The sequence below is a fragment of the Gallinula chloropus genome, assembly GCF_964237585.1.
Source record: "Gallinula chloropus genome assembly, chromosome: 5".
Classification (NCBI taxonomy): Eukaryota; Metazoa; Chordata; class Aves; order Gruiformes; family Rallidae; genus Gallinula; species Gallinula chloropus.
Genome location: NC_140090.1, coordinates 46,212,548 through 46,225,759, shown reverse-complemented (window position 1 = coordinate 46,225,759; position 13,212 = coordinate 46,212,548). Strand labels below are relative to the sequence as shown.

At 58.8% G+C, this 13,212-nt stretch overlaps 1 protein-coding gene across 1 annotated transcript; it reads right to left on the bottom strand.

The window, feature by feature from the left end:
- Positions 1–1,589: 1,589 nt before the first annotated feature.
- On the bottom strand, positions 1,590–2,132 carry NEUROG3 (neurogenin 3; the record flags this gene model as incomplete). Its single annotated transcript, XM_084265637.1, has 1 exon — positions 1,590–2,132. The coding sequence occupies one exon, from the start codon at positions 2,130–2,132 to the stop codon at positions 1,590–1,592; it is 543 nt and encodes a 180-aa protein (XP_084121763.1).
- Positions 2,133–13,212: the final 11,080 nt, after the last annotated feature.

Below are 13,212 nucleotides of genomic sequence, written 5' to 3'. Positions count from 1 at the left end.
ACTGCGCCGCGCCCCGCACCGAGACCCCAACATCCCCCAAGCATCTCCCCACGCCAGTGGGTCCCCCCCACCCCAGCACGCCCCACAGGTTCCGAGGGAACGGGAGTAGCGCGGGGGGGGAGGGGGGAGAGAGGGATGGAGGGGGATACAGCCCCGTCGAGGGGGCGGGTGGGCGTGGGGGGTGGCGACGGGACAAGGCCACGGGATCCTGTACCCGGTCAGGTTTCACTCTCGCCTCTTTTGTTGAGGTGCGGGGGGGGGCCGGTGGGGGCGGGGGGGGAGGTGTTTGTGCGTGAGTCTTTGTTTCCAGTAACCAAATTTCTTTTGTTCTACAAATTGCCTCAATAGCGTCTCTTTGCAGCGGGCAAACGGGCTCAGCCGAGAACAATTAGCATCACAATGGGCTTTTGGCCTCGCGGGCCGCTTTGTCTAGCGACTGCCGTCCCGCTGTGGCAGCGCGGAGAGGGGAGGCGGCCCGGCCGTAAATCTACCAGCTACAAATTGAGTCCCTGGGAGGAGAGGGCCGCGAAGAGCTTGCGGGATTCATAAGGCTTCTCTTCTTGTCGTGGCGCTTTTCCCACCTCCTGCGTTTTTAAGAGGCCTGGAGCTGTCTCCCCATCGCCCCACCACCACCCTCCCCCCATCTCCAGCCCCCCAACTACCCGGAGCAAAACCCTCCCCTTGGGAGGATGGGGTCTGCCTGGGACAAGGTTACCTCGGAGCGCCGTGCGCCGGAGACCCCCCCGAAACAGCCCCAGGGCCGAGCCGGGCTCTGAAAATCCTCCTGCGTGGGGAGGGCTGCAGCCGGGCGCACCTTGCCCGGACGCCGCGGGGTGCAGCGGAGCCGGCTGCCCGGAGGGACTGGGTATCCATTACTCGGGCCGGCCGCAGCCCCGCGGGGAAAGGGTGTCTGCGAAGGGAGACCAGTTTAAAAAGTGTGCGAGGTCCCCCGACAGGCACACACCTGCGTGCGCTCGGGCGCAGGACCCCTCTGCTCCACCGCCGCTCCTGCCCACGCAGGGGAGGGCACAGCACCCCGGCACTGGGCACACCACACGGAGCTCCGCGCAAGTCCCCGCGGGGTCGGTGCTGACCTACTCGACGGGAGCTGAGCTTGATTTTGAGAGCCCCAAAGAGCCCTCAGTGTAAAAAAAAAATACAACCCCGAAACCAACAGACTCACGGCGTTGCACAGATCTGACCGCGGCACACTTTATTCTCCTCCTCCTCTTCTTCGAAATAAAAACCCCAAAATACAGCCCCGTCCCCTCCCCAGGACAAACAGCTGCCAAAAATACTCTTATATACAAAATATATATTTGTTACGAAATATAATCAATAAATACCGATAGCGACAAATTAATATAATTTACCGTTTCAGAGTACAAAACCGTAATTTGTTTTTGTCCGCCTCCTCCCGCTGCGCTTCGGCCAAGCGGGACGGGGCGGGACGGAGCGGGGGGGCAAGCGGGGCGTCCTCCGACCCCGGCGCGCAGCGCGGGGAGCCCCCCCTCCGCCCCGACGGCTATCCGAGGGCTAAAGCGGGGGGAGCGGGGAGGGGAGGGAAGGAAAGCAACCGGACGGCTGGCTCAGAGGAAAGCGGGGAAGGCGGCGGAGCCGCGGCGCAGGGCGGTGGGCTGCGGGGCGGCGGGGCAGGGCGAGTCCCAGGGTCCGGGGGAGGCGGCGGCGGGGGGCGGCGGCGGAGGGGGCGGTTCGGGCAGGCCTTGCTCGGCAAGGCGGAGGCTCTGGGTGAGCGCCCAGATGTAGTTGTGGGCAAAGCGAAGCGTCTCAATCTTGGTGAGCTTGGCGTCGTCGGGGAAGGTGGGCAGGACGCTGCGGAGCGCGTCCAGGGCGGAGTTGAGGTGGTGCATGCGGTTCCTCTCCCGGTCGTTTGCCTTCATGCGCCGGCTCCTCTTTTGCTTGCTGAGCAGCCCCTCGCTCCGAGCCTTGCCGCGGCCCCGCCGCGCTTTCCCTTTCCTGCGGGCCGTCGCCTCCCGCGGGGCCAGGGCGGTGCGGGCCGGCGAGGTGCCCCGGCTGCCCGCGGAGCCGCCGCCGACCGCGGATGGGGTGTCCTCGGCGTCGCCGAAATAGGGCTGTCCTTCGCCCGGCGAGCGGTCGCTCTGCGGAGACATCCTGCAAAGCCAAGCCCGCGTTAGCCGGCGGGGAGCGGCACTGCTGCCGGCCCGCGGGAGCCCTCTCTCCCGTGGCTCTACCTGCTCAGCCCGGGCGAGGCTGCGGGGCAGGAAAGTTGCTCTGCTTCCGAACCCCCCCCGCCGCTTTCCCCCCCTCCCCTCGCCGCTTTCCCTCGAGTGCGAGTAAAGGTTGCGCGGCCGGCACACGACTGCCGTTAAGCCCCTATATATATAGGGCCGGTAGACAATGGGGATTTCCCGGCCGGGCGGCGTGTGCGCCCCCCCGCCCGCACCCACCCCTTGGCACGCTTTTATCTTATCAGCCCGGCGGGAGCGTGCCGGGCCCGGCACCGCCCGCCGCTCCGGCCCCGCCGCCCGAGACCCCACCGGCTCCCACGCCGCTTCACGCCGGGACCTCCCGCCCCTCCCGCCCCCTCTACCCCTCCCCGCTGCCCAGCCCCCTCCCGCTCTCCCCCGGTACTGGACCCCCGGGCCGATCCGCCGATCCCGAGCACTCCCCCGCAGCGCACCTCGGACGGGGCGGTCGCACACGCCGGTGTTCCGCGGTGGGCTGCGTCGGGGACCAGGGCGGGCGGCCCCGGCGGTGACAGGGGGGCTCCCTAGAACCCGGCTATGCGAAGCGGAGCAGCGCCGGCCCCCGCGCCGCGGCGTGCCCGGGGACACATTGCCGGGCCAGGCGGGATTGCCCCTGATGCCAGCCTTGGGAGATTCCCCCCCCGGGTCCCGCTTAGGCTCCGCGCCTCTCTCCAGAGCCACAACCACCTCCTGCCGCCCCGGCGCTGCGGGGCGATCCGGGGACCCCCTCCACACACACTCGGTCTCCGAGAAGGAAGAGAGGGGACCCCACCGCCTTACGCGGCCCCTTTCGTCGCCCCTGCGGCACCGGGGACAGCCCCGAGCCGCCTGGGCACCCGATCGGCTGAGCTGCGGATGCTGCCGTGCGGGTGGCGAGCGCCGTCACCGGGATGGAACGACACTCGTCGTTCTCCCGTCCTCCCGCACCGTATCTTTGCTCCCCCCGGGGAAACGGGGGCTGGGTCCTGCGGGGAAGGGTCCTCCCCCGGCAGCCCTCGGCCAACCCTGCCCCGCCAGGCCGGTGCTGGGCCCGGGGAGGACTGCTCTGCCGCCGGAGCTCGGTGCGCAAAACGTGCCGGGGACTTTTGCGCACAGGCTGCGGCGGGCGGCGGGGACCGGCCCGGGCACGGGACACCTTTCCCCGGCGGAGAGCGGGGGACTAGGGGCGGTGGGGCCGGGCCCCCCACTGTTCTACCCGGCGCCCCCGGGGGTGCGGGCAGGGCCGTCGTGAGGGAGCAGCCCCGGCGGGGAGGGAGCCCCCCTGTCCTTCACCAAACCGGCGCGGCGGATGCCGGCCGGCGATACCGGTGCCAGGAGCGGCCGGACCGGCCCGCGGCGGGGCGGAGGCGGTTCCCCCGGTCAGTCCCGGTCCCTGGCCCCGCGGAGCATCCGTGGCCGGTGTGGGACGGTGCGCGCTGCCTCTCCCAGGGGCGCAGCGGGCGGGCAGCCCCGCTCCCCCGCGGCGGCGGCGCTCGGAGGGCGGGGGAGCTGGGCCGAGGGGGGCGGCCATCGCGGCGGCTCGGGCGCCCCTTCTCGAGGGGCGGCTCGGAGGGCAGAGGAGGATGAATAGGAAGGCCCCGGCGGGGTTTTTTTTTTTTTAGGTGTTTTGTTTTGTTGGGGGTTGGTTTTTTGTGCCTGTGCAATTGGATGACAAAAAAATCTGGCGAGCGAGTTTCCAAGCCTCAGACTGCCCACTTCAAACGTCCTTCAAACAAAAGCTGAAGAGGAAAAGAAAGCCCCACCTGGTACCGCTGTTTGCTAAAATAATAATAAATAGATTTCGTTTAATAAATAATTACAAGAGATTGTAAAGTGGAGTGCTTTGGGAAGCATTAATCATGGGGCTGGGGGCAGACATCACCTGCTGGCAAACAAGACAACTTTATTGTTAAATCACCTTCCCACTGCCACTTTCCGATAACTCCCTCCAGTCGCCACAAAGCACGGCCGGGTATGTTTACTCATAGTTAGCATAACAAGCACCATATTACCACAAACGTGATAAAAATCTCCGGGGGCACCGCGTCGGGCTCCCGCTCACACCTGGCCGGGCCGCCCCGGCGCGGAGCTGGCACCCAACGGCCCTTCCAGGAGGGGCCCTTCTGCCGTTTACATTGGCCTAGTTTATGTTGCTTTATAACAGGTTTACTGCAATCCCTATCTGCCGGCCCTATTTGTCTTATTTTATTGAAAACATATGGTAACCAGCCCAGCCCCGGCGCATCCCTCGCCTGCCAGGCGTCGGGGACGTTTTGCGAGCCGGGGCTCTGCCGCAGCCCGCCTGCCCGCCGGGGACTGTTTGCTCGGCAGAGGGGAGGGCAAATAAGCCCGAGCCCGCTCTCGACCCCTCTTTCCCAGGGTCGAGGGGCCGCCAGAAGCTCCGCGCCCTCCGCCCGCCCATCCCGGGACCTCCGGTGCGCGCCCGCGCCTCCTCCCCGCGGGGCTGCGGCGGGGACGGCACGGAGGAGGCACCTGCGGCTGGGATCGCTTCTTCCTTTCCGTCCTACGCCCCCCCGCACTCCCCACTCGGCCGGGGCTACTGAGGAGGTACCGTGATTTGCCGTGCCATATGTCGAGCGGCTCGACGGAGCGCAGCCCTTCAGAGCCGGAGCAGCTGCTGCCCCGGCCCTACCTACCCGGAGCATAATACCTGGGATCCGCAGCCCCGCGTCCCCCTTTGAGAGGGCAACGCGGCTGGGCCGGCTCCGCGCCTCTGCTTTGTGACTTTATTGTGGCTCCCAACAGATGCACGCCTGCCCCTCCTGCCCCTCGCCCCGGTGCGATCGCAGTGCTCGGGACACAAGGAGCACAGATGCCAGGCGCAAGGTGCACCAGATGCCCCCCTTTGTGAATCCAAACAATATTTCTCCCTTCCTCCCCCCCGCCCCTTCCTACGAGAGGGAGAGGAGACGGGGCGCAAAAAAAAAAAAAAAAAGAGGAAAATATTTTTTTAAAAAATAATAATAATAGGAGAAGAAAGGAAAGCCTCGGGAAGCCGAGCCGGGAGCGCATTTCCCCGGAGCCGCACGACGGGGCGCACGGCTGGGCGCAGCGCCGCGGCCACAGGCAGGGAACCGGCCTCGGGCAGGGAGGGCGCAGCGCCCCGGGGGTGACCGCCGGGGTGAAAGGAGCCTCCCCAAGAGACCAAGAAGTACGCGGCGAGCGCTGGGCAAGCGGCTTCCGGCCCGGGGAGAGGGGAGGGAAAGAAGTACCGCAGGAAGGAAAGGCAGGGAACAAATGCCAGGTACGAAAGCGTCCTGCTGGGCTGCGATGCCTGCAAGTGGGTGCTGTTCTTACCTTGGCGTAACCTTCACCCAACCAGCCGAGTACCGACGCAGGGAGGGAATGGTGGTCTTCACCTCCCTGGGAAGTCAGTATCCTCCTGTCATTCCCAGTTCTGTAGGGCTTGCTCCCCTCTCTGCTTGTGGCCAAGTGGTTCCTTGCCCCAGCCCCTTTCAGCTGCTAGAAAGAGGGTTTCTCCTCTGCCCTGCTGACAGCCTGGGCAGGCAGAATGGGTTACATGGGGCAGCACACTCTCTTGCATCCAGGTATTCCAAAGTGCTTTAAGCTTTACAAGTTTCTGGCGAGATCTGAGAGGCCACTGCCACATTCCTCCAGTGGTTGAGTGAAATGCAATGGTGGGTTAACAGGTGCTCAGGCACAGGTCCATCTTTAACTTGTCTGCAGTCTCAGGGGCCCAGAGTAAGCCCATACCTGTGAATTTGATTGCGTAGAAACCTCAGAGAATAACTGCAATGAGAATTGCACTGTCTCCACAGCTACAAGGAGGAAGCATTCATGGCAGGACACCTCCAGCACTCAGACTTCACCGTCTGGCACTGGTCATCTTCACCTACCAGTTGGACGACGCAGTCTCGATGTTTCCATATTAATTAGTATCAACACTCCTTTGGCCAACAATGAGCAGTCAGGGACCATGGATATGTTGACCTCAGGCTAACATCTTCCTGAGCAGCACTTCTCTCCTGTAAGGGCAAAAATCTAACTTCTGGCATTTTGATGCATGATGAGGTTATAAGACTGGCCATATTGGCTTGCTGTGAACCTCCTTGCTACCCAACTGCCCATCAAATAGAGAGACAGCACTTTCTGACCTCCAAAAAGAACAGAAGACGAGCTTTCCTCACTGATTTAGAGGCTCTACCTGTCAAATTTTAAACATAGCAGAGGGTACCAGAGATGACCTTTGAGAAGTGAAAAAGCTGCTAAAAGCCAGGAGTCTGGAAGGAAATTCCCTGCCCAGCCTGGAAACAAGAGCAGAGGTGCCCTGGGGGCCTCTCACGCCCTTAACCCCTCTCCAGACCTTCACCAAAGCTCTGACCAGGAGACAGAGCAAGACGCTGGGGCTTTGACCCTTCCTTTGCAACCTGATGTTGCTGCCACATCCCTGCTGCTGCTGTGTGATGTGCCCAGCAAGGTGCTGGGGTCACTGCTCAAGCCGAACTGGTGTTAGCAGGAGGGAAAAGTGTGACATGGATATTGTGCTTACTGGCTCCATGACCTGCCCAGGACCAGCTCACACTCACCTCTCAGCACCTGTCCCAGCTGTGACATACACATGTGGCAACCCTCAGGGCTATGATGTTAGGTCTGACCACCCTGGGGGGTTGAATGTGGTTGTAGCCTCCACACCAAGCCAAGCAACACCAGTGGCTGTAGCTCACTTGCCCACACCCCCAAGGCATGACCCCCTCCCATCCCTAGCTCTTCCTGTCTCCTCTCTCTATCCAGTCTCAGGAAAAGGCATCTCTCCTCACCTGCCTTCCTCTGCCTCAGCCTCACCACCTCCTCGTGCCCATTCCCACATCTTTGTGCCCCTCTCTTGGCACACCTGCACTGTTGTCCCCACCGGGCAGCCTCAACCCAGCTTTGCCCAGCTATCCCTGCCCATCTGCACACACCCCATCCCAGCTCCCAATGCCAGTACCCCTTTGAATTGGAGCTTTCTCCTGCCCTGTACCACCGCGGTGCTGAGATGACAAGTTTATACACAGAAGGGAACATTATCTTCCCCGAGCCAAGGGGAAAACTGAGGAGACCACAAGTGGCACAGCTGCTCCTGCCAGCCTGCACCAGGATCTCTGTGGGAAGGTATCAGCCAGACTGACTTCTGGAACTCAATGAGAAAGTATGTATTTGCAACAAAAAGGGGACCCCCCAACCTCTCAAAACCACAAACAAAACCCTCTGGCTGATTTCACAAAAGCCACTCTACACCCCTAACATGTCATTTTAGCTCCAGCCCTGCAAGACAGACAAGTCCCCACCAGCCTGTATCAGCCCTTGGCAATAGGATTTCAGGGAGCCACAGCCAAACCTCATCTCAACAGGTTGTAACAGTGGGAGAAAGTCAGGGCTCTCACTGGGGGTAATGGCAGGAAACCTCCAAGCACTCCCCAACCTGGGTGCATCCAGAGCATTTTAGCATGACTATGCCAGCCACCCTGACTGCAGGGAGGGGACCGCCGGCTCATTGCCAGCCATGCCCATGCAGCTGGGCTTGGGCATGAGCAGATGTTCCAGCCCACAGCCCACTTGGATGGGAGGTTTCACTCACAAAACCACTTGGGGACAGAGACCGTGCCCTGCAAAGCACTGCCAGGTCCTTTGAAGCCATGTGAGGGTCTGAGCTGGGTCCTGACCTTGCCCAGGACTGTGCATTGCTGACACCAGAGACATGGGGGCACAGAGCTGCTGTCCCCGACATGAATGCACATGTCCCAGGGGCTTGGTAGCTTCCTGGGTTTTGTCAGCACCTTTATCAGTTTCCTTCATCATCACATCTCTTCAAACCAGCTCCTTCAGGTACCCTGCCCCAGCCAGTCCTGGCAGTTCCCAGGTACCAGCACCTTTTGGGGTTCTCTGGCTCTGGCAAAGCCCCTGCACTCAGGGACATATGGCCTGAAGTCCTCTCATCATCACACATCCCCTTGCCCCAGGGGCTCCACCTCCCTCCCCCAGCTCTTCACAGCAATCCCCACTATTTTCCACCATCATTTAAGTTTCTGAAGTAATTTCTTTTTCCTTTGTCTTTTTTTTTTTTTAAAGCAAACCATCTACCATATGTTCTCCCCTGAAAGGGGTAATTGTTAACAGATCATTAAAACACCGTGGCGAGTGCTCCGAGATTCCTTCCCTCCATCTTACGCATTATCCTGTCTCTGTCACCCTTTCAATGCGGCTTTGAGGGCTCTGCTTTTCTAACTTCCTTCTCCGGGAGAGAAGGGGGGTGGGGGTCTGGAAAGAGAGAGAAAGAGCCACTAAAGTGACCCTCTTCACAGCTCTCCTCCCTGCTTTTCAATGTCTCTTTCGACATCCAACAATAATCGGGGTGGGGGGCTAGCATGCCGCTGCTGCTGCCACCAGGCCTGGGCAGCAGGGACACATTCTGCCCCGTTTGTGGTGTGCCAGGGAAGGTAGAACAAGTTGTGGCACAGATGCTTCAGCTGCCCTGCAGGTACTGATAGCTTCACCTTCTGCTGCCAGGTGATGGGGCCACTCACCACGGGGTGTTCAAAAGGTGCATCCCATCTGCCCTGGTGTCCCTTTGTCCCTGCTCCTGGGATGGGGGCTGTGGGACAGCCCTGCAGATGCGTACATATCCCACAGAGACAGAGAGTACTGCTTACAAAGCTCGTTTCCTTCAGAAGCTTTCGGTGGCACAAATACATTTTACAGAGAAATAAGGTAACAGCTGGCTGGGAACTGACCTAAGTCCAGATGTGGAGCTGTCTTGGGCGGGGGTGGGGTGGGGGGTGGGGGGTGGCGGCAGGGGTGGCGTTGGCCATTCTGTGTCCCTTTCCTCGAGGATGAACACTGTTATAGGACACACCAAATACCAGGTCACCAGGGACCATCGGGGCGTGGACCGGTGTTACTTGAGCCGCCGTCTCACTTTGGGTGAGCACAGGCACAGCACAAGCATCTGTCCCCTTTGCTGGGTCAGGAACCTTGCCTAAGCTGCATTTTTGTGCCCTCCAGCCTATGTGCAGGGATAAGGACCCTGTGAGGGCTGCGAGCACCATTAGCAGCAGCAGTCCTGTTCAGCGCCCTGTTTGGTTACACTATTTTACAGGAAAAACAAGCCAGCAAAGCCACATCAAGCCTGGGATGTGTCTGATGCTGGGGCAAACCAGAGGGTGGAAACTCTTCACCATTGTCTCAGATGCCCCAGGATGACCCGGGAGGGCTTGCAGCTCCACAACCCCTCGCCAGAACGGGGAGGAGAAGACCCAGAGGCAAAGGCACTTCCTGACAGCAGTGTTATATATGCCCAATTCCAGCATGATAAATCATGACCACCAGCAGCAGAGGTCTTGGGTTGAGGGTCACCTTGTTGCAGGCTCCCTGCTCTTGTGATTGGAAAGGTCGAGGCTTTCAGAGCTCACACCTGTGTTCCTTATCTGTATCTTCTCCCCTTTTGCCATGTGCCAGAGGACCATGTTTTACTCACCACAGCCCTGCAGACGAGCTTCAGGCACTGTCTGCACCATTCCTCTGGCACATGCACCTTTCCCAGCACTGGCATGAAGCCCTTGGAATTTGTGCGTACCCATCCCAGCAACAGAGTGTGCTGCACGGGACTGGAGAGCCCCCAACACTCCTGCTGGGAGAGATGGGGAGGAGGCAGCTGTCCCAGTCAGCAACATCCCCTCCCAAGAACACCCCATTTGAAAACCCCCAGACACTTCAAAGCCCTGCATGCAAACTTCCCTGAGAGCCAACACACTCCAGCAGCTCAACCACCTTGCCAGAGTCCACACATAGCTCCGAGGACCTCCCAAAGAGCTCCCGCCTTGGTCAGGTGTCTGCCACCCACATCCACTCATGCTTGTGCTCACCCCAGCTCTTCCTCTTCCATCAGCAGGTTGGTCCCAGCACCCTCCAAACACTGCCACCCCCAGGGAGTAACACCCTTGCCCATGGCGCTGACCCACAAGAAGTTTTTGGGGGAGCCTGAGCACTGTGATGGGGATGCGATCCACAAAGTGGTACCCGTCACCCAGAAGCACAAGGCCGCTTTGCCCCGCTCTGCACATCCCAGGCAGGTCACCTCCTCTTCCTTCCAGGGCAGCAGCTTTCCCCTACCTCTCTACCTCTTTGTCATGAGAAAAGCTTTCCGTGGAAGAAAAATACACAGGCAGGACACCCATTTTCCTGAGGGGATTTAACAGCTGCCTTTGCCGAGGGCTCTTGTTACTGCTCTGGGGCAAAACGTTAGCCCCTACTGCCACAGAGACAGACAGACCTCAGGCCAGGAGCTGCACCCAGACAAAAGCAGTATTCCCACCCTGAGCACAAAACCAGCCAGAGTCTGGGTCAGTTTTAAAAAGCATGACAGACTGAAGGTGATTCAGCCAAGTGAAACAGCAGCGTCGTTCTCACCACCACAGCTGGAGATGCTGCTCTCTCCTCCCTCCTGCTCCGAAAAGTGTATGCATCGAAATAAGGATGTAAACCCAAAGGAACTTCCTGTGCCACCAATGTGCTTGTGGTGGGGCTGATCTCCCAGAAGATCCCAGGCAGTGGGAAAACCTGCGCTCTGCCATTGAAGACCCACCAGAGCATTTCTTACACAAAGCAGTTCCCGAGCCCATGCCAGCACTTTCCAACCATCAGCTTGTACAAGAAAAAAGCCTTGGAATTCCCGGTGAAGAGCCTTGGGAATACAAGTCTGCAAAGCAACTTTGAGCTAAATGGTTTTTAGATCTTAAACGCCACGGGGTTGGATTTACCCCCCATCAGTAGGAAATTAGCTCATCGCACCTCCGAGGCTCGTTTTCCAGGTCAGGCAGCCAGATACCCACGCACCCCACTCTGCCTCGCAGAGGAAGCCGCCGATGGCTGCAGAGGTTGGGAGCTAACAAGGGATTATGCGACATGGCATACCCACACCAGCAGAGGGAGAGCAGCTCTGCGCTTCTCCCCAGGAACCGTGCTAATTAAACGCCTTTATCGCCCGACATCGCGTACCGCACAGCGCACACCAAGCGCGATGCTCCAGGCAGACCCTCCGCTCACCAGCGAGCATCCGGCCCAAGTGCTGTGCCAAGACTCTGCCCAGCCGACGTGTAATTATTTGGAACGCTGAGGTGAATCTCTATTTCCAGCTGATTCTGAGCCCCAATCCCCTCTGCATTGCTGAGGTGCGCAGTGACCCTCCTTCCAGCAGCCAGCACTGAGGAGTTGTTGCAATTGTTTGGCTTCCCGGTTGCGGCACAGGGAGCTGCTCCTGCTCCGCACAGGCTTCCCACCACAGGCGGGAAAGCTCTGGGATGCAGGCAGGAGAGAGGCAGTGCAAGGGTCCGGCAGCAAGGACCTGCGAGGAGGGTGATTTCTGAAGGCAGGGAGCATGAACAGCTGCCTAACATCTGCCAAAGGGATGGAGGCACGGAGGATGGACCATGGGAAACTCACCGTTCTCAGAGTGCTTCACAACTACATACACACACGCCAATGATGATCTTAAAGGTCTTCTCCAACCTTGTAATTCTGTGACATCAGAAATTTCCATCATGGTCCTGAGGCACTGCAATGTTGCCTCAGCCTTTAAAGAGCAGGTAAGGAGCATTTTTGATGGTGAGCATCTGTGAGGACTAGTCCAGCTGTGGCTGCTCCTGCCAGGAAGGCAGGGATCACATTAAATCAGCGTTCCTTGCTGCTTTAAAACCAGCTTTCACGTCAGCTGTCAGGGAAGCCCAGGTGACCGTTGCTAGTGTGGCCACAGCAGTTTGCACTTACAGCCAAATGCAAAAAATCATCACATTTTAAGTGCAGCCCTTCACACACTCCCAGTCGAGTTGTTCATGAACCGGAGGGCAGAGCAACCCCACTGGCAAGGTCAGCACCTCGGGATAAAAACAACTACATGTAAGCAGCACACAGAACACCTTCTGCACACTACTAGCCACTCACAAAATCTGCCTGCTAACAGGACACAGCATGGCACGCTGAGAGGAGCCAAATTCACACACACACACACACACACACGCACTGTGGTCTCCCCATCATCTCCCACAGCTCAAGTACCCGGTATCCCCCCAAATACTCTCCCTGTTCCATTTAAGCCACCCAAATTTTAACCATCATCCATCAGTCAGCTTCCATTATGCACCGCTTTCCTGGATATCTCATACTTCCCCACAAAATTTATGAGGAATTATTAGTAAAGAAAGAAAAGTTACACCTTTGTCATCAAATAAACGTGACCGCTGCCATTCCCTACTTCACGATTGGTTCCAGCCATCTCAAATTCTAGCGTTAGCTCCCCTCTTGCTCCAGGCCAGGGCACGGCTCTGCCTCTGGTGATGCCTCAGCTCCCACCTTCCCAGCCCACTCGCCATGATAAACTGATTTCAGCTCCCATCTTTCCTATCCTTCACCAGCAGCAGCTCGGTCCTGTGAAGCTGTCCCCCTCCCTTTTCCCCGTCCTCTCCCAGGATGGTCCACGTATCCACCCTGAAAACACATCTCACTCTTTGAACTTACCAAAACATTACCCAGGGCAGAGACCTGTAATTAAGGTGGCGGCAAAACGGAGCAATTAAATAGGTAACCACATGCAGGACCCAGCGCTTGAGCATGCAGCACAGGAAGCTTCCTCGGCTGCAGAGGGTGGGCTTGAGAATGCTGCAGGATGTATCTCTATCTCTCTCTCTGGACACCATCAGGAACACCAAAGAACTGGGCAAGTGTGTTTTTGGCTCCTGGAAACTCACGAGGCTTCCTCAGAAATCCTTGGCAAAGGGGGAGAGCTAAGCAGCGAGCACCCGGTTTTGAAGACAGCAGAAAACACGTCCGGGACAAGATGATGAAAATAAAAACCAGACAAGCAGCAAGGAGAGAACAGGATAAACACTCCTCTGTGTGGCTCAGCAGAGTGTCAGAAGAGATTATATATATATTTAGATATATAAAGATATACATACACACATAGGCGAAATACAAATATATATATACAAAT